This window comes from Phyllostomus discolor, chromosome 8, assembly GCF_004126475.2.
Source record: "Phyllostomus discolor isolate MPI-MPIP mPhyDis1 chromosome 8, mPhyDis1.pri.v3, whole genome shotgun sequence".
Classification (NCBI taxonomy): domain Eukaryota; kingdom Metazoa; phylum Chordata; class Mammalia; order Chiroptera; family Phyllostomidae; genus Phyllostomus; species Phyllostomus discolor.
This window is the reverse complement of record NC_040910.2, coordinates 39,213,761-39,240,159: the sequence shown is the minus strand read 5'-3', so window position 1 is coordinate 39,240,159 and position 26,399 is coordinate 39,213,761. Positions and strand designations below refer to the sequence as shown.

The following is a 26,399-nucleotide window of genomic DNA, read 5'->3' as shown; positions in this document are numbered from 1 at the left end:
ACAAGGGCTAATGCAGCCCCAAATAGAGTAAGAACTAAAAAAAAAATTGTTACTGTGAAATATCCAACTAATAAGCCAGAACCTGGGTTAATTGTTCTGAGTTTATTTTATTTTTAAAAATATTTTTTTTATTTATTTTTTTAGAGAGGGAAGGGAGGGAGAAAGAGAGAGAGAAACATCAATGTGCGGTTGCTAGGGATCATGGCCTGCAACCCAGGCATGTACCCTGACTGGGAATCGAACCTGCGACACTTTGTTTCGCAGCCCGCACTTGATCCACTGAGCTACACCAGCCAGGGCTTAATTGTTCGGAGTGATGTCAAGACTTTTAGCGCCTGCCCTGTGTCCCAAATAAGGAAACTGGGCACACAGGCTAAAATACTCTCTAGAAGCAACTCAGTGGTTCATATAGCCTAGGTCCGGGTCCCAGATATGGGTCTGAGCAAGGAGCTCCTGTTGTCATCCTGGCAGAAAATAGGGTTCCCAGGTATCTGCCCCGCCCCACCCCATACCCTGCTCACCTGGGCCTCTCGGTGACCCGAGGATCTGCCATGATCCTGCAGGTTCTGTGGTTTGTCCACTAGCACAGGCTCCGAGGACCGGACCAGGGCTGGCTCGGGGGGCCCCTCATCCACGTCCGTGTAGGGCCCACCCTCGCCGTCTGTGTAGCCTTCGCCATCTGTGTAGCCTTCGCCATCTGTCTCGTAGTCACTGTTGACCCGGCTGTCACAGCTCAGATCCGCAGAGCTGTCGGCCAGGCCACGGTGAGGGAGGTCCAGGTTGTCCTCCAGGGAGCCTTCTAGCTGTGGGGCAGGGTGGCCTGGCTGAGCCTCCTGGACCTCAGACCAAACCCCAGCCCAGAACACCACCTTCAAACTCCGGTCCCAAACCAGGTAAGACCATTGACCCTTAACCCTTGACCCCAAGATGAGTTTTGACCATTGAGCCCTTTCTTGACTCAAGTCTGAGACCCCAAAATCTGAGTTGAGCCCCAAACCTTGAATCCACCCCCTATCCCCCAATCTCATCTCACCTCAGGTACCCGATTCAGGCCCTAATCTCAGGTCAAATCTTGGCCTTGGCCATGCCCCTAACCCCTGACCTAGCCCTAAATCCAGATAGAGTCTCCAAACCCTGGCCAGGTACCTGGTCCTCAGCCGTCCAGATGGGCCGAATCTGCTGCTCTCGGATAATGGCCTTGAGCTCCTGGTACCAGCCGTCACTTGTGCCGTGCAGGTGAATGGTGGCTGTGGGAGGGGGCGTGGGTGTGGGCTGAGAGACTCAGCCAGAACCACCACTTCCCCTGGGACTCCTACTCCTGCCCTACCTGTGAAGAGGTGGTCACTGTGCTTCCACAGCTTCTGGGCTTGGGCATAGAGACGGCGGGTGCTGCGGCGGGACCCTGGCGCCAACCACTGGCGCAGAGCCTTGAGGGCCTTGCGGCTCTCGGGGGCACAGAAGACCACAATGGGGTAGTACTGCACGTAGTTGAGGCGCTCGACTGCTGAAGGTGTCACGTCTAGGAGTGCGTGCTTGTGCTGGGCGGGGGGGTAGTGGGGGAGGGAGAGCGTGGAGGGAGAAACACACCCAGAACAGGCCAAAAGAGACAAGTGAGGAATTGGAGAGAAAGACTCAGGTCAGAGTGGACCCCAGCCTGGCACATCCACAGGCCAGCATGTGGAGTGGGGACTGGTGATAACCCAGGCCACGGCATCTCGAGCCCCAGAGCTCCAGTTTGAGTCTCCCTGCCTCTTCCCAGGGCTGGCATGCTGCTGTGTGACTCTGGGCAGGCTCTGTCCCCCCCAAGCCCCAACATCACAAAGCCTCCAAAGGGGGCTCCGTGGGAGACCACACTTGCAGGGCATGGGGAGAGAACAGGTTGGATGCCTAGGCCTCAGTTTCCTGATCCATGAAATGGGGCCCAGCCCTGGCTGGCGTAGCTCAGTGGATTGAGCTCGGGCTGCGAACCAAAGCATTGCAGGTTTGATTCCCAGTCAGGGCACATGCCTGGGTTGCAGGCCACGGACCCCAGCAACCACACATTGATGTTTCTCTTATTTCTCCCTCCCTTCCCTCTCTAAAAAATAAATAAATAAAATCTTAATAAATAAATAAATAAATAAATAAAATATAAATAAATTTTTTAAAAAAGAAAGAAAGAAAGCAATGGGGCCCACAGCAGAGCCCTGCTTACTTTCTCCGCAATCACCCTCACGGTGTCCAGCTTGATGATCTTAGACGGGCTGTTGGTCCTCAACACGCTCTCTGTGGAGAGGAGAGGCAACCGGCAGCTTTCAGGTGCGCAGTCTCCTAGCCCCTCAAATTCATGTCCACCTGTCCCTCCCCTGCTCAAGATCCCACCATGGCTCCCCATTGCCCTTGAGAGGAATCCTAACAGCAGCAGCAGGAGCTCCCGTTGGACTGTGCCCAGTGCTGCTGGTCTGTGTCCCCTGACATCAGCCCTCAACTCCTCCTGAGGAGGGGAGGCTGTTACTGTCCCATCTGGCAGATGGGGAAATAGCCTCAGGGTCATGACGTCACCGGCTCAGAGTCATGGAGCCAACAAGCAACAGGGTCAGGAGCCTGACGCAGAGTCTGTGCTCCAGACATTCGTTCTCCCAGGTTTGGTCCCGACTCTAGGCTTTGGCTTGGGCTGTGATATTCACATTGTTGTGCTGCTATCACCTCCATCTGTCTCCAGGACTTACATCTTCCCACACTGACACTCCGCCCCCATTACACACTGACTCTCCCCCCCTCCCCCAGCCCCAGCCCCCACTGTCTACTTCCTGTCTCTGTGGCAGGGGGACAGCTGACTCCTCTGGGGGCCTCCTGTGAGTGGGATCCCACGGTATTGTCCTGTGTCTGAAGCTTCACTGAGCATAGTGTTGTAGCATGGGTCCGAATTTTCTTCCTTTTTACAGCTGAATAACGTTCCATTGTCTGAATGGACCACATTGTGTTTTCCCTTCATCTGTCCATGGACACCTGGGTCGTATCCACCTCTGGGCTGTTGTGAATAATGCTGCTGTGAACCTTCATGTTCAAGTTGCAGCTTTCAGTTCTTTCCATGTGTCAAAAATGTTAACTTCCACCATTTGAACTATGTAAATACCATTCTTAGTAGGCTGTACAAAAATAGCTGGTGGGCCAGATTTGGCTTGGGAGATGTAATTTGTTGACCCCAGTTCTAGCTTGTTTCTGAAGCTGTTCATCTTTGGTCTCCGTGGGGGATCTTGTGTGTGTTGTTGGACGCTGTGTCCATAGCTCAGTAAACAAGTTTCTTGAACAAACGAAGGAAGGAACAGCAAGCACATTGGCTCATTGGGCATTGACTAGTGAACTGTGTTAAGAAAAACTCAGAAGCTCTATCCAGCCAGACAATACCAAGATTGATTGAGGATGTCTGGCCTGGGCATTAGAATGAGTGCTGGTGATTCATGTTCTAACTCTTACCCCAAACAACATTAGCAGCCCCTCTCAAGCTGCCTCAGCCCCAGGGGCAGGGAAGGGGTTATGAAATGATTCACCAACAGGATTGCCAAGGAACCTGGTTTCTCACCTGCGATTTCAAACTGGTCAGGCATCTCAGCAGTCAACTTCTGCATAGCAATGTCTGCCACGGGTCCCAGGATCACCACTGGGCGCTTGAAATTGGCTGAGGGACCAAGAAATAATGACAAGAATCAGGATCCCATTTGTGGCAAAGACTGTTAGCTAGGTACTTGCACGACCACTCCCCACTTCCCCTTATAGTTTCATAGCTAGCCAGGCCCATGCTGCTCAGCTAAAGACTATATCTCCCAACTTCCCTTGCAGCTAGGGGTGGACATGTGACCAAGTTCTGGCTAATGGGGTGCAAGCACAATTGTGTGCAATTTGGGGTTATATACTTCAAGGGAAGGGGTGAACCATCTGTTTTCTTTCCCTTTCCCGCTGGCTGGAATGTGGGTACCGGTGCACCATCTTGGACCACACAGGCGCAAAAATGAGACCAGGCGCCTGGATCCCTGAAACTGAAGCAGCCAGGCCACATTCAACTGCTTACTCTGGGCCAGCTACTTGAAAAAGAAACTTTTTAAAAATGCAGCTGTCACTTAGGGTCTCTGTTAAAGCAGTTGAACCTAGCTAACTCGGTGGTCAGCAAAACTATCGATACAACTCTAGGGCCACATTTGGCCCACTGCTTGCTTTTTAGTTTTATTGGCACACAGTCATGTCCATTTATTTATGCACTCTCAGGCTGCCTTCTTGCAGAGCAGAGTAGTTTTGAAAGAGTCTGGCCCACAAACTCTAAAATAGTTACTCTCCAGCCCTTTGCAGCAAGAATTTGCAGACCTCTGGACTGATAGATGCCTTCACCAATGTAGAAACGGGCGCAGAAGATACCCTGGTGGGAGGAAAGGGAGTAGCCAGCCCTCTTTACGCCTTCTCCCTTTCTCCTCCTAGGCTCCAGCACTCTCTCTCTCTCTCTCTCTCAAAAGCTCAATACATTCATACTTCTAAACTTTCACTGCCTGGGGGTAGAAATTAAGCAGAGGGCCTTTGATTTTTAAGTGTTTTTTGGTTTTTTTTTTGTCCAGATGTTGGCGGAGCCCCTAAAGGCAGCTCAGTCTTTTCTTATCCTGGGTGCGCAGCTCCTCCCATCCTCCTGCAGTGTTTATTTCTACAGGCCTCTGCACCTGGTTTTAATCCCTTCTCCCCTGAGACTGGGGAAGAGCTTAATCTCTTCCACCTTCCTGATGTCTGGATAAGACTGTTCCCCTTCCCCCTTCTCAGACAGGGAAAGGCCCTATGTGCTGGTTTTGTGCCAGTGTGTTTATTTTTAATTGTGATAAAATATAGACAACATGAAATTTAATGTTTTAACCTGTACATCGTAGAGTGTATAATTCAGTGGCATTTAGTACATTCACAATGTAGGGGGAACTCCTATGAGTGGAATCGCATAGCATTTGTCCTGTACCTGACTTATTCCACTGAGCATAACATCCTCAAGTTTCATCTATGTTGAGCACGGGGCAGAATTTTCTTCCTTTTTAAGACTGAATAACATTCCACTGTCTGGGTGGACCACACTGTGTTTATCCCTTCATCCGTTCGTGGACACTCAGTTGTTTCCGCCTCTTTGCTTTTGTGAATAACACTGCTGTGAACTTTCATTTTCAAGCTGCAGCTTTCAGTTCTTTCCACGTGTCAAAAAATTTTGTCACTTCTTTTCAACCATTAAAAATATGCAAATACTGCCCTGGCTGGTGTGGCTCAGTGGATTGAGTGGCAACCTGTGAACCTAAAGGTCACTAGTTCAATTCCAGTGAGGTCACACTCCTGGGTTGCAGGCGAGGTCCCCAAGTGGGGACGTGCAAGAGGCAGTCGATTGATGTCTCTCTCACACATCAGTGTTTCTTTCCCTGTCTTTCTCCCTCCCTTCCCCTCTCTTAAAAAAAAAAAAAGCATCCTTAATAAAATATGTAAATGCCATTCTTAGTTAGTGGGCTGTATAAAAATAGCTGGTAAGCCAGATTTGGCCTGCGAGATGTAATTTGTTGACCCCAATTCTAACTTATTTCTGTAGTTGTTAATTTTTGCTCTCCTAGGAAGACCTTGTGTATTTTGTTTGATGCAACCAGCACTGCCATCTAGTTCTAGAACATTCTCTTCCCCCACCCAAAAAAAGCCCTGTTTACCTGAGCAATCACTCCCCACTTCCCTTCCCCACTTTCTGCCTCTCCCTGATTGGGACGCTTCACATAAATGGAAACACTATGAGGCCTTTTGGGTCTGGCTTCCCTCCCTGAGCCTCACATTTTCAAGGTCCATCCACATTGTAGCCAAGTGTCAGCACTTCACCACTTTTCACGGCTGGGTAATATTCCAGTGTGTGAACAATGGACCACACTGTGTTTATCCATTGCTAGCTGATGGGCACTTGGGTTATTCCCACTTTTTGGCTGTTAGGAATAATTCTGCTGTGAATGTGTGTGGACACATTTTGGTCCCAATACCTGTTCACAGTAGGCACATACTTTTAGGGCGTTATTTACTTCAAACCGACCCCTTTAAATCGGCAGTACCCACTAAATGAATACCCCCCAGGCCCGCTCTGCAGCAGCCTCTGGCTATGTGTGGCTGTTGAACATTTGAAATGGGGCTTGTCTAAACCAACATGTGCTAAGTCAAAACATACGCCAGATCTCTAAGACTTAGTGCAAAAAAAATAGTTGTGAAAAAACTCATTAATAATTTTATATGAATTATCTCTTGAAATAGTTCTTTGGATAGAGCATGTTAAAGAATAAATCATTGCCCTGGCCAGGGGGCTCAGCTGAAGTGTTGTCCCACACACCAAAGGGCTGAGGTCTGATCCCGTCAGGGCGCACGTTTAGGTTGCAGGTTCTACCCTTGGTTGGAGCACGTATGGGAAGCAACCAACTGACCTCTCCCCACACTCCAAATCAATAAACCTATTCTTGGGTGAGGATTATGTAAAAATTAAAAATATATATTATTAAAATTATTTTCAACCATTTCTTTTTATAGATTTTACATGTGGCTCGCATATTTCTATTGGATATAGGAATTATTTTTTTTTAATCCCCACCCAAGGACACTTTTTTCATTGCTTTTACAGAGAGAGGAAGAGAGAGAGAGAACACCGATTGGTTGCCTCCCATACGCGCTGAGGATGAAACACGCCAGCCCCAGAAATCGAGACCGCAGCCTTTTGGTTACCGGACCACGCACCAACCAACTAAGCCACACCAGCCAGGGCTAGAAATTATTTTTTAAGGAATGAAGCCCTTTTCTGTCCCCTGTGGAAGGAGAGAGAGAAGCATTGTGGCTTCTGAAGGCTATCCTAGACAGTCCTAACTCTTATTTGAGGTGCCACGGCCCCTCGGCCTGGGTCCCACCTTCTCGCAGCACCACGCGTTCATACGGTGGGTAGTGACCCTGCCTGGTCAGATCCGACAGGTCCTCTCGGCTCCGATGGGTTGTCTTCTTGGCACCCCGACGAAAACCCCGCAGTCGCCAGAACTCTGCCCGCCGACCAGAGCCCACGGAGGCGCCAGGCCCAGGCCCCACAGCCCGCTGGGCGGCCTCCAGACTGGCCAGCTGTTCTGCCCTGGGAAGAAGGGAGGTTCGTGAGCCCTGAGGTCAGCACAGTAACAGCCCCAAAGATGACCACATCCCGGTCTCAGGGCCTGTGTACTTGTCACCTCCCATGGTACAGGGACTCTGCAAATGGGATTAAGTTAAGGCCCCTGAGATGGAGATGTCCCAAGATTGCCCAGGGAACCCGGTGTTATCACAGGGTCCCCATAAGAGAAGGTAGGAGGGTCAGAGTCGGAGATGGAAGAGGCTGCGCTGCTGGCTGTGACGACGGAGGAAGGGGCCACGAGCCAGGGATGTGGTGCCTCTAGAAGCTCAAAAAGGCTGAAAATGTTCTCCTCTGGAGCCTCTTGAAGGACCAGCCCTGCCCATGCCTGGACTGTTGTCCTGAAATGTTCCTTTTGGACTTCCAACCTCCAGAACATGTGCAGACTGAATCCATTAAGTTGGAGTGATTTGTCCCAGCAGCCCCAGGAAACCCACACAGGTGCAGCTGCACCGCTCTGAGTCTTCTGCTCATTTCTCAGGCTGAACCATTAAGCAGTGACCATCACTAAGCAGTGACATTACAGGGAAACTGAGGCAGGGGGGCAGCCCCACTGAGGGTGGGGAGTGGTCCCCACCTCTTCTGGTTGGGAATGATGCCGCGCTCCTGCTCCCGGAGGTCACGACCCATGCGTACCACCAGCCAGTGGCCCCCACGGGTGTGGCTCTGCCCAGGGCCTGCATACAGCGTGTCCAGCACGTGGAAGACGTCGCCACGGGTGAAGCCCAGGCCATAAGGTGGGCTGGGCTCCAGCTCAAAGTGTGTGCGGATGTAGAAGGAGTCGCCCACGCGGGACTGCACCATTTTCTGGAAGACTGTGGACAGGGAGAGGCTGTAAGCCAGCAAGGCCGCTGCCTGGACCTTGCCTGTGCCCAGGGAGTGGGCCTCCCTGCGGGGCCACGCACGGCTCCCTCTTCCGGCCCCAACTCACTGTCCTGCTTCCGCTGCGTCACCAGCTCCACCTCCTCGCCCAGTGGCAGCCCCAGCAGGACCTGCACAGCCTCCTCCCGAGTCAGGTTCTGGAAGGGCATATCATTCACCTGCCAGGGAGAGGGGAGGGGATGGGTGAGGCTCTGGTCATGAGATCCCAGCTCTCCCTCTGGACAAAGGCCACCCCCAACTGCTGCCAGATCCACTTTCACGGGCCCTGGCGACTGGGGACAGCTGACGGGGGCATCAGCCTGTGGCAACATGGGCATCACGGATACGTGAAGATCTCGACCCAGAACCCGGGCACAGGACCTGCCATCAGTACTCGAACACCTGAGGCATGGTGGGCAGTCATCACCAAGGCATGGGACTGGGGGTCACAGTGGTGACAAGATCGTGACACTGTGTGACACTCCAACAAGTCAAGACTTAGTCACAGGGTCATGACAGGGACAACGATATACAGACACAGACAGCAGGTCACAGCAGGTTACAGCAGGTCACAGACACCAGCCTTCAGGGTCATGAGAGGGACAACAGTAAACAGACATGGACAGTGGGTCACACCTGCTCTCAGCAGACTGGGGGTGGGGGGAGGACACAGGCTGTAACAGACCGGGGAGTGCCACCCCGCATGCCAGCACACCCACTGCCGGCCGTCTCCAGGTTACCTGCAGAATCTGATCTCCCGCCTGGATGCCCTGTTCCTCCGCCGGGCTGCCCTCCTGCACCCCAGACACGAAGATGCCCACATCGTTGCCTCCAACTAGCCGCAGCCCAATGCTGGTGCCCTTGCAGAAGCGGACCACCCGTGAGTCAGGGCTGTACCTGAGGGCAGGCAGAGGCAGGGCAGTCCAGTAAGGGCAGAGAGGTGAGCCCCACCCACTCTGGGCCTTGGTTTTCCGGAGCCTCGAGGGACCTGTGATGGTCTCATCAACACACTGGCGCAGGAAGGCGGGAGTACAGTGACTGGGAAGACAGCCCAGAGATGTGGGGGGTTTCAAGTTGGTGTGCTTTTGCCCTGGGGCACATACCCACGGTCCTCCAGGCTCTGACTGCTCGGCACCCTGTAGATGTCATAGCCGCTTTGCCTGGGGGTATCTGAAAGGGAGCGGCTGGTCCATTTGCCAGTCCAGCCACCAAACCTTGGCTATAGGGTGTCCCTACCCTGTGGAATGCCGTCACCCGGCCCTTACCCCTTCCCAGGGAACTGTCTCTGGCCTCTTAGGCCCATGCCAACCTCTCCCCCTCTGCCCAGCACAGCTGCACTGGCTGGGGTTAGAACAACCAGAGAAGAGGCGCTCAGAGTCACCCCCCACCCCCCCTCTGTTCACCTGGTTCCGAGATGGTTCTGGAATCCATGGAACTTTCCTGCTGAAGCTGGGTGCTCTCCCTGGTGGGAAACAGATTGGAGGTGGGGTGATTTTTAGACTTTTCATTTATCTGGACTCAGATTCAAGTCTTGGTCCCGCCCTCTGTAGCTGTGGGACGGCAAGCCCCTCCGCCTCCCTCTCTGAGCCCCAGGTGCCTTCTCCGAGCCCTGGGGGTGGCTGGGTGGAGTCAAGGCTTCAGTCAGGGCTGGATTGAGATGAAATAAGCTTGGGGCAAATAGTCACTTTACTGTTTTAGTATTAGTGTAAAGTTCTAGTGGTTGCTTTGAACGAAATGTCTGTGTCACCAGCAAATTGGTATGTTGAAGCCCTAACCCCCAGTGCGATGGAGTTAGGAGGTGGAGCCTTTGGGAGGCGAATAGGCTTAGATGAGGTCACGAAGGTGGGGCCTCACGATGGGATTAGTGCCCTTAAAAGAAACACAAGATCCCTGACTAGTGTGGCTCAGTGGTTTGAGCATCGGACCACAGAGCAAAAGGTCGATGGTTCAATTCCCAGGCAGGACATATGCCTGGGTTGTAGGTTTATTCCACGGTCAGGGCGTGTACAAGGGGCAACTGGTTGCTGTTTCCCTTGCAAATTGATGTTTCTCTCCCTCTCTTTCTCCCTTTCTTCCCCTCTGAAAAATGAATAAATAAAATCTTTTTAAACAAAGAATGGAAGAGACCTTCACACGGTGAGCATTCACTATGGGCTAAGCACACACATGCATGCGCATCACCTCCTTCTGTTGGCGTTAATTAGCGCCCTAAAGAGGCAACAATGGAGTAAGAGTTGGGGCCTTGGGGTGAGCCCTCCTCTGGCCTCCGACACGGCCCCAGAGACCCCCACCTACTGGCGGTTACAGCCGCTGCGGTGCCCCTCCCACGGCGAACTGGGGGCGCCCTGTGTGACTGAGAGTGCAGCGGCAGTGCAGGTGCGACACATCTGAGATCGGGTTCACCTACGCTCTCTCCATTCATTTCAGGGAACCAGAAGGACAGGCCCACCTGGCGAGGATCTGAGACCTCCTGCCAACAGCCACGGCAGTGAGCGTGGAAGTGGGTCATCCGCCCCCAAAGCCTACAGCCCTGGACAACTTCTCGACTGGGACCTCATGAGACTGCAAATCAGAGCCACTCAGCGAAGCTGCCTCCAGTTCCCGAGTCTCAGAAACAACGGGAGTTACCAAATATTTATTCTTGTTTCAAGCCACCAGGTTTAGGGGTAATTCACACAGATAACAGATACAAATTCCACTTCTCAGGATGCTGAAAGCTGAAGGGATGTGCCCATTATCTCAATAAACCCCAAGTATTGAGCATCTGTGTCTTGTAGGCATTGAATTCTGTCCCCTTAAAATTCATCTGCTGAAGTCCTAACCCCCTATATCCCAAAATGTGATGGTATTTGGAAATAAGATTGTTGTAGATATAATTAGTAAAGAAGGGGTCATACTGGAGCGGGGTGGGCCCCTAACCCAACATGACTGGTGTCCTTAGAGAACAGGAAAACCTGCACAGAGAGACAGACACAACATGGGGAAGATGGCGTGATGACACCCGGGAAGGAGACAGCTGTGCGGGGCCAAGGAGCGCCAGAGCCACGCGAAGCCGGGAGAGAGGCCTAGCGCCGGTTCTCCCCTGGAGCCTTCGGCGGGAGCACGGCCCTGCCAACAGCCTGATCTGGGACTTTGGCCTCCAAAACCGAGATAATTTCTATTGTCCTAAGCCACCAAATTTGTGGCACTTTGTTACAGTAGCCACAGGAGACTAATACAAAGTAATTCCAATGTTTCCCTTTTATAAAACACCATCATAACGAACCAGCAGCCTCCAGTCCCTACAAACATCCATACCTATTTTGCCCCCAAGAGAAATCCCTAAAAGGGCCTTGCTGGGTCAAAGGGCTTATGTATTTTAAAGTCTTCTGGGCTGCATTATGATATACAGTTCTTTCTGCTTTGTCATCCATATCTGGTCCTCCCAGTACCCAAGAACCAAAAGCCACATGCTGTGGGCAAGAAAGACTGTATATGGATGGGGCAGCCTCTTCCAGGCAGGCCACCAGGGCTGCACCCTCAAGGCAACCCCCAGTTGGAAAAGGTATGCCCACGTTCCCCTCTTGCTCAATCATTCTGATCAATGGTGGTACGTACTCGGGGGAGTCGGTTCTGCTGGCATCGGGACTCTGCTGCCTGTGCTGGGGTGGTGGTGGGACATGGGATGGTGGCGCCTGAGATAGTTCTGAGCCGAGGTCTGAGATGTCTGCAGGGGAGAGGGCATCCCATCAGCCACAGTCATGTCTTCCAAACTGGACCCATTTCACAGCGGGGAACATCAAAGCCCCTCTAAGCAAAGGTACCTAGACCAGAGTCAGGCTCAGCCAGGCAACTCCAATCCTGATTTACTGTGTGGTCTTCAGCAAGTTTCTGTCCCTCTCTGAGACTCCTGGGGCCAAGGTCACTGACTCCAGCTTGGCCCTGCCTAGTACTCCCACCTCCCCCGCCCTTCATTCAACTCCTTCCCCAGGGCCTGCCTCCTGGCCCCTCACCCTCCAGGAGGGAGCTGTCACTGTCACTGACAGCTGGTGGGATGTTCACCAAAAACTGTCCTCGGTCCCTGAGCACCAGCAGAGTCAGCTTCCCTTCTGACTTCTCAATCAGTTGCCGTGTGTCACTCAGCGACAGATTCTCACTGGATACCCCATTGATCTACAGAGGAAATAGAAAGGAAGAGAGGATGTGCATTAATGAAAGATAGGGGAACACTAGAAACAGATCGCTTGGTGGGGGACTAGAAACACACAATCCCCTGGGGTTACTGAAAACAGATATCTCAAAACGACAGAATTGGATTCTGGCTGTGAGAGGAAACCACACCAAGAACTAACTTGCACAAGGATTCTAGAAATGATTCTAGAAACGATTCTAGAAACGATTCAGACGATTTCCTAAGGAGGGGAACACTAGGGGGAGTTGGGAACAAATTGACTCTCTTATCTCCCTAGGAGGGGAACTTTCTCATGAGATATTAGAAAAAAATATTAGAAATGAATCCCATTAAAAGAGAGGGAAAGGATACTTAAACATACCAGAACTAGGAGGTACTGGGAAAAAGCATCAAGAGGCAGATTAGAAACTGAATTTCTGGGAAGGACTGACATCATGTCCACTCACACCAGGAACCCTTTCTAACATTCTCCCTCAGGACTGTCTGTCCTCAGGAACCCTGGGGACTGTGAGTTCCACTCCTCCACCAGGCCGCTGTTCTAGTGTCGGCCCCAAACCACTAGAAACAGACAGGTCCTCAGGGTCACTAGAAATAGATGATTCTGAGGAGGCTCTAGAAGTAATCAACTGGAAAGAGCTGGGAAGTCAAACACTAGGCGTCACTGCAAACAAATTCTCAGGAGTGGACTCTAGAAAGAAACCAGCTCTCAAGGCAGAGCTGCTCCCGCACACCGCATCTCCCATCAGCACCATCCGCCCAAGGCAGGTCTGCCAGCAAGACCTGAAGCCAGCTGACCGGTGATTCTGATACTAGAAACAGACAACCCAAAGGGGGTACTAGAAACTGACATTTGGCAGTGGATTAGCAGCAGAGGGGATGAGGCAGAAGAGGGGAAAGCCATTTCCAACCTTTTTGGAAACTGACAACAATGCAGAAGTCAAATGGGTCAGGGCCAGCTCTGCCGTCTTGGACCTATGACTCAGTGGCACTCATTACCTCTGGCCTCAGTCTTCCTGTCCCGCCCCTGACAGGAAGTCTGGGCTCACCTGTAGGATGAGGTCTCCTTCCTGCAGCCCCCTGTTGCGGGCGGCCAGGCCCGAATCTGTGATGTGCTTGATGAAGATCTGGCTGCCCAGTTTGACCCCAAACTCTGTGGGGAGAGGAGGGGAAGGGAGGCAAGGCCTGGAATCCGGATTCCCAGATCCTCTCCAAGCCCTCAGCCTTTCCCACGGTCGGGTCCACTGTCCCACAGGGAGGGGTCAGGCTCGGCTGCCTCCCTTTCACTCGGGGGCTGTTCTGATACTGACAACTTGATGGGACACAAGCATCACAGCAGGGGGTCTGCTGTCATTCCATGGAGGCTGCAGGGAGAATTGTCTCCGCTTTTCCAGCTTCTAGAGGCGCAGCATCCCTGGCTCGTGGCCCCTTCCTCCGTCCTCACAGCCAGCAGCGCAGCCTCTTCCATCTCCGACTCTGACCCTCCAGCCGCCCTCTTGTGAGGACGCTGTGAGGACACTGGGCCCCCTGGGTAAACCAGAGTCACCACCATCTCAGGGGCCTTGAGTTAATCCATCTACCAGGTCACTTTACCACATGAGCTGACATGTTCACAGGTCCTGGGACCAGGACAGGGATGTCTTTGGGGATGTCACCTGGTCGACCACACCCAGTAAGGGACTGCCCTTTTTTGTGCGGATGCCAAGCCCCACTGCCACCAACACGCCCGCTGGCCCACCTTCACTCTCCCTCCTCCGCACCAGCACCGACTTCACTGGCTTCATCTGCACATCCTGCCGTGGCAGCCGCTTGAAGCCGGACACCAGGGCCAGCCCATTGACCTCAGAGCCCCCGTCCAGGCTCCTGCTCGAGTGGTTGCCAGTCCGGCTCCGGCAGCCCGCCCTGGGCCGGTGGGAGCGCCTGCCCAAGCTGCAGCCGGAGCCGCTGGATGTGTCACCCTCGTAGCCCCGGCCGTGGTCAGCCTCCTCGTGCTGCCAGGGCCCGTCCTCATCTGAGTCCTGGTGTGCTGGGCCATAGGGGCTGGCCTTGGTGGTGGGCAGCTGGATCTTCCGGGGACGCTTCACAGTCTATTAGGGGAGTTGGAGGGGCAACAAGCTCACTGCTCTGTCCCGTCCACTGGGTGGCCCTGGGGGACCCCAGCCACTCTGGGCTCAACACCCAAGCTGTGAATCGGGAACAAGTCCCTACTTGCTCACACTCATACCACCGCTGCCCCGCAGGCCAGTGGGGCTCAGCCAGGAACACAGGTGCCCCTGAGCCGGGGCTGCCCCTCCCACCCCGCCCCACTCACAATGTTGGCCATCTTGGTGCAGGTCTTCAGTATCTGAATTGCAAAGGCGGAGCTGACGCTCTCCATGGACACACCATTCACCATGGCGATCTGGTCCCCGACCCTGAGGGAAGAGGCCGGGTCTCCGGGAAGAGGACTCGCACAAGAACCCCTTTCCCCAGGCCTGCCCTCACAGCCCCTCGCACCTCCCAGCGCCCACCTTCAGGGAAGGCACTGCCTGGTCTAGTTCCCTGGTGTCCCTAGGCTCACAGAGACATTTATCCCTCTGGGCCTCAGTTTCCTCATCTGTAAAATGCGGCTGCCACTCACAGAATGCACTATAATCATAGCAATGAAACCATAGAAGGGAAGTTGGGGTTACAACTGGCACCTCTGTCACCCCCTTACTTTTCTCTTGCCCCACCTATGCTTCATAGTCTTCTTTCTCCAAAGTTGGTCTGTGATTCTGGACTGAGCCATATCACCTGTCAGCCACTCGGGGCCCAGAACCGTTTCCCCTAAATATCTCCCAGAGCCTTCTGCCCCCACGGGCTCAGGACACTGGTTCTCCTCCCTTTTGGCCAAAGAGAGGTTTCCAGGTCACAGGGATGTAAAGCACAGCACAGGGATTACAATGGACAGTATTGAACATCTACGTACAGTGTCAGGTGGGCACTAGACTCAGTGGGGGCATCACTTCGTAGGTGATAGAACTGTATGACTGCTATGCTGTACACGTGAAACTAATATTGAATGTCAACTGTAATTTAAAAATTAAAAAATGGTTTCCAGGACTTTTCGGTCTGGAAGCTCCCTGGGGCCGCTGTGGCCCAGGAGCTGGGTTGGAAGCCCGAATCGGTGACTCTGCCCCACTGCCAGCTCCAAGCCCTGTGCTGGCAGAGCTGCAAGGCACCAGGCACTTCCCAGCCCCCTTGCTTTGGCCCATGCAGGTCCCTCCTATCACATAGCCTGGGCACAAACCCAGGCTGTGTGATACTCACTGCAGCCTGCCGTCGGCGGGCCCTCCGGACACCACGTCGGACACAAACACGGATCCACCAGGCCGGTCATGGCCACCAGAGATTGCAATGCCGAAGCCCCGGCGGGGGTCCTGAGGGGGAGTCAGAGACAGAATGAGCTTTTGCTTCCTCCAGGACAAAAGTTCTCCCATGGGGACCAGCTGCCATTTCCGTGAGCAGCCCCTCAGGGAGAGAAGGCCTCACCTTGCAGATCGTGGCCGTGTGCTGTTCCCAGATGGTCAGCTCCTCCATGTCCGACACCTGGCAAGAAGGGGCAGGGGCGGTGGGCGTGAGGTCACAGCACATTCATTGGAGCATTTGGGGGTCACCAGCCTTCAGTGGGGAGCCCCGATCTGACACCTGCATGGTTTAAGCCTGTGGACAAGTTGCTATATCTCTTGAGAACTCAGTTTTTCCATCTGCAAAATGGATTTAAGTCAGTGGTTCTCAATTGGAAATAAATCTTCTCTCCAAAGGACATTTAGCAATGCCTGGAGACATCAGTGGCTGTCACAACTGGGGATGCCCCTGGCATCAAGTGCACGGAGGCCAAGGACGCTGCTCAACACCCCCAGAGTTCGCAGGGCAGCCCCACCACAGAGAATAGTCCAGACCCAAATGCCGATAGTGCCAAAACCAAGAAACCCCAGGTTAAGTGAAACCAAATTGTACTGGAAACAAGAAAGGTGAATTCTTGGCTGATTTCCCTCTGGAAAGTTTGGCTCCAGCCCTGAGGGGATGGATCCGAGGAGACCTGTCAGCCAACGGAGCTCACTCTGCTCCAGCCACACAGGCCTCCTTGCTGTTCCTCCAACACACCAGGCACACCCCCGGTCCAGACTTTGCACAGGCTGTTCCCTCCACCTGGAACTCTTCCTACAGCTCTTCGCCTGGTGGTCTCAGCTCAGCTCCTTCAGGTCTCAGCTCAGTGTCATCTCCTTCGAGAGGCCTCCCTGCCGCCCTGTGCAGAACTGTCACCCCCGCTGCCCCACAGCAGACCGCTTTGTCTGACACATTGTTCTGTGTCGTAACTTGTGACCCCTCGACCATCCCTAGATCTAGTTTTATCTGTTCACTGTCTGTCTCCCCCTCTGGAATACTGGCTCCAAGGGCAGAGACTGTTGTCTCGCTCACGACGGAGTCCCAAGCGCCGAGATCACAGCAGAGATGCTCTAAGTATTTGCTGAATGAAGGGCGTGATCCCTTTGTGCCAAGCAGTGTACACACACGATCGCATTTAATCCACTCATTGAAGGGGAAATGCTTTCACCCTGTATCACAGATGGGGAAACCGAGGCACAGAGCGGTGATGTCCTCTGTCAAAACAACAGAGCTGACGGAAAGTGGGGCTCTCGGGGTGCAAGTTCCCAGGCCATGGGACCCTGGGGGAAGAGGGGACACGGAGCCTGGCCAGAAGCCAGCCCCCACCCATCCCTTACCTTCTGCCAGGCTGCCCTGCTCTCTGGGGGATCTTGTAAAAATTACTCCCTAGTCTGCCACAGCACAGGTCGTGACCCCCTCCACGTGTGCACTCCAGCGACTTTTCTCATAGGTTCCCAGGAAAGCAGCCTTCCTGGCTCTCAAGAGTGGGAAACGGGCCAGAGGAGGCGGAAACGAAGATGAGGAAGGGGCCTCCCTCTTGGCCTGCAGTACCAGGTCAGTACTCACAGCCAAGGCTCATGCCCCTGGTCTGCCCCTTGCTGGCCGTGGTGCTGCCTCTCCGGGCTTCCCCTTCCTTATATGCAAAATGGGTGCCCGGGCCCCCGCCACCATCACTCAGGGCTGAGGCGAGGGAGAGGAGCACAGAGGCAGGGGGAGCCGAGAGCCTCGGGAGGTGGCAGTTACGGTGAGGAGTAACACCATGGCCTCTCTCTGCATGATTTTAATAAGCAACGCTAGCCAGTAATGGCTGCCACTGAGCGCTGTCCGCTTACCCGCCCATTTCATCATGAATCACCTTAGGAAGTAGTACTGCTGCACTTCTTACCTTGCAGGGGTGAACGACAGGCCCAGAGAGGTAACCTTCTGCTGATGAACCTGGGCAGCATGCCCACACCCTGCTCTTAACTACCCAGCCGCAGCGTTCTTAGATTTTTTTCTTCTGAACTTATTTTTCAAAACAGAGAACCTTTTTACTTGCTTTGATTTTATACTTGGTGTCATTCAATTCCCCATGGAATTTGTATTTCTTGGCCTTATTTTAAGAAACAGCCCCCAGGGAACCAGAGCCCCTGGAGGGAGGCAGGTGCAGGCGGCCCGGCTGAGTCCCATCCTGCGGTGTGGGTTCACCTTCCTGGATACGGGAGGCCTCCGGAGCATGAAGCCTCACCCCTCAGCCCGCCACAGCTTGGTTCACCCCCGACCCTTCATCCTGCCTGTCACCTATGCCTAGGACACCCTCTCAGGACTAGCATATGCTCGGCCTCTGCCACTTGGGTCTCGGATCAAGAAGGGCCCGGGCCAATCTTCCCTGGCACCCTATCATTCCTCCCTGTTTTATTTATAATGTTTCATTCATGGCATCCAAAACCACCTGAAATTACCCTATATGAGCATCAGTTTGAGAGTGTCAGGTCTTTCTTCTCTGGCTGTCTCCCTGGACACTATGGCGGTGGCCATGAGCACCTCCTACACCCTCCTTTCCAGGCCTGTGCATTTGCTGGACTCCTTGGCAAACTCCTGCTCATCCTTCACATCCCCAGTGCCACTGCCTCTTCCTCCAGGAAATAAGTCCTCAGTGCCCCAGCTCAGGAAAGGGCGGGGCCTGGGCCCTTCTCATCTTGTCCCACCACCCCCTCCCCAGCTACAGGCAGCAGCTGCGCTGGACACAAACACCGCAAATACCTGAGAGGGGAGAGGGCGGGAGGGGCAGGTCCTATCAAGTCAAACAGCCCCAGGCAAGTGGCTCCCAGGCTGAGGTCCTCTCTCCCTCTCAGTCCCCACCTCCAGGAACAAAGGTGGGGCAGTGGTGGTGCAGGGGGTTGGAGGATGGGGCGGAGTGGGAAGGGGGGATACTCCCCTGGGTGAGGGGATTTAGGCCACCGCAGGCTGCAAGGAGCTGTAGGGAACCAGAACTGCCTGCCCCTAAAGCATGGCAGTGTGGGCTCCTAAGCCTTGTGGCCCCTGAAGCCTCAGCTTACGCCTACAGGCCGATCTAAAACCCAACACTGTGCAAGTCAATTCAAGCTCCATCCCGGAAGGTGAAGTTCCCCGAAAGAGAGACACGGGGATCCCCTCCCTCAGCCCAGCCAATTTACTCCAGGGTAAAGGGGCTTTGGATCCCTGACCTCTGTCTCCACAGGGTCGTGCAGGTTAACCGCTCTGTGTGCAGTAAGCAACGAATGGTGGTTCCCTGTCCAGCAGCCTCGCTGCATTCACCAAACCCACCAAGCCCACACGTGAAGTTGCTGCCAACAGTTCTACCATGAATGTAGTAAACATTTTTACTGAACACCTACTACATACCAGGAGCTAAAAACACATTTTCTTCTTAGAATCCTCTCCACCTTTCTTTAAAATGATGGCCACCCCTTCCATAGGTGAGGTACGGAGAGCAGTTCGCTCACTGGCCCCAAGTTACACAGAAAAGTCGTAATTTGAATCCAGGTTTACTGGGTAATGAAGGCAGCCTTTGGGGTCGAGGGGCACAAACGTGCCTCGCTGTGCAGCCTAGGGCTAGCCAACGCATGCCTCTGGGCCTCAGTTTCCCCATTTGTTACACAGGCAGAGGGTGATCAGGGGTCTTGGGTCCAAGTCCCAGCCCCGCCTCAACTCGATTCCCTCCAGCTCCGGCTCGGCTCTCGGCGGGCTACTCGCCTGGAATCTCACCGCCATGGTCCACTCCGGGGCTCTCCCGCGCCCCCGTCCTAGGGGAGCCGGGAAACATCAATCGGTCCCCACCCTGGGGTGACGGAGGAGGCTGGGAGGGTCACAGTGGAGTAGGTGTCCGGCACTCTCCCTCCTCCGGCTCGCTCCGGCGCTCCCGGCTGCACCTGTCGGCCTTCCTGCTCCGGGTCCCCTACCTGCCCCGCCCCCGCCCCGACACGCCTCCTGGAAGCCTCCGAGGCCGCCTTCTTCCCGACCCGCCCCCCCCCCCCCCCCCCCGGCCTCCAGCTGCTATATCACAGAAGCCAGGCCCTATGTGAGAATACCGGAACGGGTTTTCCATCCAGCCGAGCACTAGCCCGGCGGTCGACGCCGGAGACTGGCCTGGCAAGGCTGTAGGGAAGACCCGGCAAGAATGCTGGCCGCGTTCGGAATGGTGCTGCGATTCCGGTGGTTTTCTATCAGAGAAAGGGACACTGATTGAGGTTCAGTTGGGAGGCCTAATAGATCCGAAGTTAGTTGAGAACTAGAGACCCCCGAAGCATAGGGCTGTTTTTCCTCGAGTCACCCCATCTCCGAGAGGCTTACTACATTTCACAGAGGGGAAACTGAGGGCATAAGCATGGACTTTCTGAAGATGCACAGCTGCCCCACTGGGGCCTGGCTCTGTCTTCACACCCACCGCTGGGCCGGGCTCCCAGCAGAAAAGGGCGGGGCGGGAGGAAATTCCTCAGGCTCCTGGGAGTAAAGGTCGGACTTCCTCCTTCTCTCCTAGACAAGCCTCACCCTCAGAGGCCCAGGTCCCTAAGGTAAGGTCTAGGAAGGAAGGACCTCCCTGAGGCTCGAAACCCTCTACCCAGGGGTGAGTAAGGGAGGAAGTCACCTGGAAGGGTGGAGCTGACAGTGGCCCCACCCACATTCCTTTCTGTTGAAAAAAGAAAAAGAAAAAGAAAAAAAGCCTTCCTGAGGCCCTGAAGCTCAGCTCATCCTGCACACCACCTTATCCCAAGGCTGAAAGAGCAGATCTAGGTATGAGGGCCCCCTCCCAGCCTCATCCAGTCAATACTGTGCAGAAAGAAACGCTAGACTGTGGGAAGGGGAAGGCAGAGAAGAAATTGGGAGGTCAAGGAAGATTTCCTGGAAGAGGGGCATTACAGCTGGGGTTTTGAATGTTGGTTAAGAGTTTGTCAAGTGAAAAAGACAGAGAATGTAATTAAAATCTTTGAGGCTTCTAAACCTGACTTCTCACAGCTCCCAACTTCAGTTCTCCCCAAAAACACTAGTCTGGAGACCCCAGTCAGCCAGAATCAGCCCCTCAAGGGTCCCATATGCCACCAAGGCAATAAACCTTCGCAGAAGTCCCTTCTGAAGACCTACTTGATATCTCAGGGCTGGAGAGGAAAGCCCAGCCTTTCTCAATGTTCCTTTCAGAGACCAGCACACAGGGCAGAGAAACAGAAAATGATTTTAGGTAGAACAAAGTCAAACATTTTTAAAATGGATGTGTATTTGTTTTAATGAGTCATAGGAAAATCATAAATAAATTACCCACTGGCACACGCACATAAGGGTTTATGACTGCAATTACTAGGGAGGGCTTACTGATTGGGACACAAGCTGGCACATTGGAGAAGTGGCCTGGAGGGGACTGAGCTGTGGGGGGAGCATCCTGAGTTCCTGCACTCAGTGCCACCTGGTCTCAATGCCATTGTCCATAGAATGAATGGATTGAATTTATGGAAATGAGACTGTTGGCCCACATTTATTAAGTGTTTGCTCTACTCCAGACCCTGCTGTGCATGATATTCACATGCTCATTTTGCAGCTAAGAAAACTGAGGCCAGATGGGTCAAGTGGCAGCCTGACCAGCAAAAGCTGGATTTGGCTGTCTGACCCCACACCCCTCACTATCAGTGCTTCTTACCGTAGGGTGATTCTGCCTCCAGGGGACACTGGACAATGTCTGGGGATATCTGTGGTTGTCACAATTGGGGGTGTTCCTGAAATCAAGTGGGTGGAGGCCAGAGATGCTGCTCCACACCCCACAGCTCCAAGGATGGTCCCTACAGAGAATGAACTGGACCCAAATGTCAATAGCACTGGAGTAGAGAAACCCCACTCTAAACCCCTCTTGAAGAGAGGACAACCTCAGGACACATGATCTTCCTCCAGCCACCCACCACTCTGATCTCACATTTTTGTGTCCTGCTCAAGAGCACTCGATGGCTCCCTAGTACCCATCAGATGATTCTGTGCTCAAATCCCAGGTTTTGGAGAAGGGCACTGGCATTGAGGCCCCCATTCCCATTTTTCATCAATCCATTTCACCCAGGTCTTCATTTTTCCATCCATTCAGTCATTCACTCAACAAAAATGTTTCAAGCCCCTACTGTACACTGAGTGCATGAAGTGATGAGGACTAACTTCCCACCTGAAACCGCAGTGCCAACTTCCACCAGGAAAAGGCAGTGCAGGTGTGGCATGAGGAGTAGGGGGAGCATGCAGGGTGGGGTCCTGGAAGTACCAGCAGGATGAAACTGCTTGGCCCCTACTGAGCATCTATGGGGAAACTGAGTCCCAGAGAGGGCAGAGGCTGGGCTGAGGTTCTCCAGAGTGTCAGCTGCCAGGAGGGGTAGGAGCCAGAGGTCTTCACTCCCAGGCTTGGGACTTCCCTGGTGGAGGCTGCTTTGCTGTGCTACAGGAGGCTGAGGTCATCTCTGGCCTAACAGGTCAGACCAGAACCCAAGAATGTCCTGAAGCAGCTCTGCAGCCTGTCTGGGCTATGGCTCAATCATCAGCATTCACTGAGTGCCCACTGTATGCACACGAGACTGTGTATACACACAGACCCAGCCCCTGCCCTCAAGGAAGCCCAGGATCCTCAGGGGAGGTAGACAACAGTGGAATCATCAGAAAACCTGAGTAAAAAGTACAACGTAGACTTCTGAGAGCATTGGCAGGGAGACATGACCTGGGCTAGGGGTGCCGGGAGGCTTCTCTGAGGAGGTGGCCTTTGAGATGAGAACTGGGTTTAGCAGGAGGAACCTAGGTGAGAACAACCTGGGCAGAGAAACAGACCTGAAGGAGGTGAGGGAGAAGCCATGGGAGATCTGGGGGAAGGTGTTGTAGATGAAGTGAACGGCGCACACAAAGGTCCTGGGCAGGAGGACCATGCCTGACACGTTGGAGGTACAAGAGGAGGAGGCCTGTGTGGCTGAAGCAGAGGGGAGTCAGCGAAGGGGAGAGGAGGAGGTGTGGGCAGGGAGGGCCCGGGGTAGATCATGCAGGGCCTTGTGGGCCCTGCAGGGAGGTGGGAGCCCTGGAGGGCTGTGGACAGAGGAGGGACCGGACTCTGGTGCTCACAGGCTCTGTCTGGTTGCTGCTGCCGGTAAGATATATCGTGGGGGGCCAGGGTGGGACCTGACTCAGGTGCTCGTGGGCGCCCTCTGGTGGCATCTTGGAGGGAAAACAGACTGCAGTTGGGGGAAGAGGAAGCTGGGGGACCATGGAGGCTAAACCTGGAGGCCCAGTAAGATGTTGCCTCTTTTTTTAAATAAACATTTTATTTTGGAACGATTTTAAATTTACAGAAAAGGTGTAGGTATAATTCAGAGAGTCCCCATATGCTCCTCACCCGGTTTCCCCCAACACTGACATTGTACGTGACGTTGGTATACTTGTGAAAATTAAGAAAGCAGCATTGCTACGTCACCATTACGTAACCTCCAGACTGTAACCAGATTCTACTAATGTCCCTTTGCCGCCCCCGGACCCCTGCCAGGGTGCCCCACTGCGTTTGGCCAGCACGTGTCCTCCAGCTCCATCCCCCAGTCCCACGACCTTCGCTGTCTGGGGGAGAGCGGGTCGGAGATCCTGCGAGCGCCCGCGCGGGGTTGCTCGGATGTTTTCCTCCTGATTGGACTGGGTCGTGGGTCTGAGGAGAGTGTGGAAGAGAAGGAGGGCGCTGGAGTCTCGGGAAGGGCAGATTCTGGGCATGGCAGACTTCCCCACGGCAGCACGGGGGGATTGAGCAATGTCCTAGAGGTGGGCGACACGGGGTCCTGGCGTGCCTTAGTGACAGCACTCCGATGTCGGAGGAAAGGGAAAGCGAGGAAGGCCCCGGAGACCTTTCTGGAAGCTTGAAATACAGTATACAGCAAGACGAAGCTCAAGGAGGATGTGCAAGCTCTAGAAGGAAGCTCTGAGGAGAGGGGACTGCTAAGCTTGGCATGAATCCCAGCCCTGCTGATTCCTGCCTCAGTTTCCCCATCTGTATAATGGGAACCTGGTTCCGACTTTGAGTGGTGTCCTTAAGAAGGTTCAGATGTTCATGTGTCCGGCATGTGGCAGGTGCACGGAAAGGTTTGCCTGGGCGCTCCCTGTGTCCCCTTCTCCACTGCGGACCAGGAGGGGGGACACATCCCCAGTGGGAAAATACAAAGGTGAATGACTTTGTCGCCAGGGCTGGAGGAAGAGACCCCAAAACTGTCTATAGCAAGAACTGTCCTGTGCAGTCGCTGGGGGAAGGACCCTGACCCCTAACACCTCTGTGACAGTCCCTGTTTTCAGTCTGGCCTCCACACCGCCACCCCGGGCGGCTCCCCTCAGACCTCCCCCGTTAAAGGTCCCCCTTGGCCCCCACGGTGACGGTCTCTATCTGCTCTGTGGCTGAACCTGACACCCTGGGAAGCTGTCTTCTTGGAGTACACAGCACTGGCCTGTCTACACTGTCCAGACTATTACGTGGCTGCCCATGATAGTCATTTACTGAGGGCCCACTCCGCACCCGGCGCTGTTCTAGGCACTAGGGGCACGGCAGCGGTGGAGCTCACAGACCAGCGGGGAGAACAGATATCCAACAAACAGTCCCACCCACAAGCATGCAGTGGATGAGCTGCATCTTTAACTCGAAAACATTCCATGGCTCCCTGGCATCTGTTCAGAGCATGTTTATGGGGAAATTGATTAATGCCAGACCCCGGCCACCCTCCCAAGTCATCTGTGGTTTCTATCACTAGGAACTACTCCACAGCCCTGCAAATGGTAGGACGCCAGTGGTACTGCAGACCGGTTCTTGTCCACAGACATGCAAATTAATATTGTCCTGTGGAGACCACAGATTATTGCCCTGACTATTGACCAGTTTTGGATTTATTTGTAAATTCACTTCAGCATTCTTGACACCCTGTGTCAAGAATGTTTCTTTACACTTTTCCTTGAATAGGCTGTAAAAGTTCACTGGTTCCCACATTAATCAATGAGTTAAGTAAACTCATAAAGCACCTTGTTTTTTAATTGACTTTTGAGAGAAGGAGAGAGGAAGGGAGAGAAAGAGGGGCTGAGACAGAGAAACACTGATGTGTTGTTCTGCTCACTGATGCATTCACTGGTTGATTCTCGTATGTGCCCTGACTGGGGATCGAACTCTCAACCTTGGCATATCAGACGGTGTTCTAACCAAACAAGCTATCCGTCCAGGGCCACCTCTTTGCTTTATGTTAGTGTGAGAGTCATGTTTTAACTTTTTGAAAAAAAATTCTTTAACACCATAACACCAAAAGTCTCCATACTGGCCTCCAAGGCTCCCCGCTCAGATTTCTGCCTGCCTCCCAGCCACTTGTTCTGCTCACCCCTTAAAGCCTTCGAGCCCCAGACCATTCCTCCCACTTTTCTTACTAAGTACCCTGAGACCCCAGGCTATTTCTTATACATCAACAAGGGCTGTGGTCCAACCAAACCTTTCCAGAACCTGCCCACTTCTCCCCTCTCCTCTGCCTCCACCTGGTCTGGTCTCCTCATTGCCCACCTGGACCCTCCCAGTCAACTCAGCCCTGGTCCCGCAGCCCCTGCCCTCTGCTCCCACAGTCTGCCCTCCCTGCGGCCCCCAGAGGACACCTGTGAACTCCCGAGTCAAGCCCAGTCCCTCCTCGGATCTCAGCCCTCCAGGGCTCCCACCTCCTCTTGGGGTAAAAGCCCAGGTCCTCCCGGAGGCCCACAAGGCCCTGGCTGCCCTCACGTCCTCCCTGGGTCACTCACTCTGCTCCAGCCACTGTGCCTCCCCCTCGCTGTTCCAGGCAAGGTCCTGCCCCAGGGGCCTTTACACAGGATGTTCCCTCTGCTTGGAAAGCCCCAAGTGCTTCCTTTGAGTCTGCTCAAATGAATTCTCCCTAATCTGTAAGATTGTAAAATACACCCTGGCTGGGTGGCTCAGTAGGTTGGAGCGTCATCCTGAGCACCAGAGCGTTGTGGTTTGGATCCCAGTCGGAGCCCCTACATGGCAGGGGGCGCCATGTAGTCGTTTCCCTTGCTCCCTCTCCTCTTCTCTCTCTCCCCCTCTTTCCCCCCTCTCCTCCTCTCTTTCTTTCTCTCCCTCTCTCTTTCCCTTTCTCTTTCTCTCCCTCTCCCCCAACCCCTGCCTTTCTTCTCTCTCTGAAAATCGATGAACATGTCCTCAGGTGAGGATTAAAAAAACTGTAAAATACCTTCCCTCCTGTCTCATGCCTATTACTTGTACCTCTTTTACTTCTTTTTTCCCCTGAGAGTGACCGCCCTCTGACCCAGGATACAATTTAGAATATAGTTTGCTTCCTTATTATGTCTCTTGCTTCTTCTCTGTCTTCCTCCACCACAAGGTCAGGGACCTTTGCTAAATCCCCAAATCCCAGAACAGCACCTGGCACACAGTAGGTGCTCCATAAACGCAGGTTCAGGCCCTGGGCAGTTCCTCCTCCCAGGCACATCTCCCACCAATCTCAGCCCATTCCAAAGGGTGTCAGGCTCCACCCTGAGCAAACACCGCTCCCCTGGCATCAGGCCAGGCCGAGAAGGAAGAACAGGAGCCCACACTCTCCACTGTGAACTTTCCCCAGAACTCAGAGGGCCTCATGGAGCACTGAACCAGGGAGGCAGGACTTTTACAAGATGCTGAGCCTGGGACTTTGGTCAGGGGGCACAGGCAGCCCCCAGACCTCCCTGCTCTCTACCCTTGATGTCTACCTGTCCGACGGGCCTACTTTACTGTGCAGCCCTGGGCAAGTGGCTGCCTCTCTCTGAGCCAGGGTTTGACATCTGTAAAACAGG

At 53.8% G+C, this 26,399-nt stretch overlaps 1 protein-coding gene across 4 annotated transcripts in view; it reads right to left on the bottom strand.

Annotated features, from left to right (window-relative positions):
* TJP3 (tight junction protein 3) overlaps positions 1-26,399 on the bottom strand; it is a 29,094-nt gene that overhangs the window by 1,318 nt on the left and 1,377 nt on the right. For 2 of the 4 annotated variants that reach the window (XM_036034309.1, XM_036034310.1), the window contains exons 2-19: positions 15,699-15,755; positions 15,477-15,586; positions 14,497-14,599; positions 13,924-14,272; positions 13,235-13,338; positions 12,010-12,169; positions 11,615-11,723; positions 9,421-9,479; positions 9,121-9,187; positions 8,758-8,914; positions 8,088-8,196; positions 7,734-7,971; positions 6,912-7,123; positions 3,563-3,658; positions 2,195-2,265; positions 1,328-1,538; positions 1,147-1,247; positions 522-803 (exon numbers count right to left, since the gene is read on the bottom strand). In XM_036034309.1, the coding sequence (XP_035890202.1) occupies positions 522-803; positions 1,147-1,247; positions 1,328-1,538; positions 2,195-2,265; positions 3,563-3,658; positions 6,912-7,123; positions 7,734-7,971; positions 8,088-8,196; positions 8,758-8,914; positions 9,121-9,187; positions 9,421-9,479; positions 11,615-11,723; positions 12,010-12,169; positions 13,235-13,338; positions 13,924-14,272; positions 14,497-14,599; positions 15,477-15,586; positions 15,699-15,746 (2,586 nt within the window). In that variant the 5' untranslated portion in view covers positions 15,747-15,755. Of the gene's footprint in view, positions 1-521; positions 804-1,146; positions 1,248-1,327; positions 1,539-2,194; positions 2,266-3,562; positions 3,659-6,911; positions 7,124-7,733; positions 7,972-8,087; positions 8,197-8,757; positions 8,915-9,120; positions 9,188-9,420; positions 9,480-11,614; positions 11,724-12,009; positions 12,170-13,234; positions 13,339-13,923; positions 14,273-14,496; positions 14,600-15,476; positions 15,587-15,698; positions 15,756-16,933; positions 17,520-19,310; positions 19,495-26,399 lie in introns of those variants that run through there. The other 2 variants (XM_036034308.1, XM_036034311.1) reach the window with 2 other exon arrangements.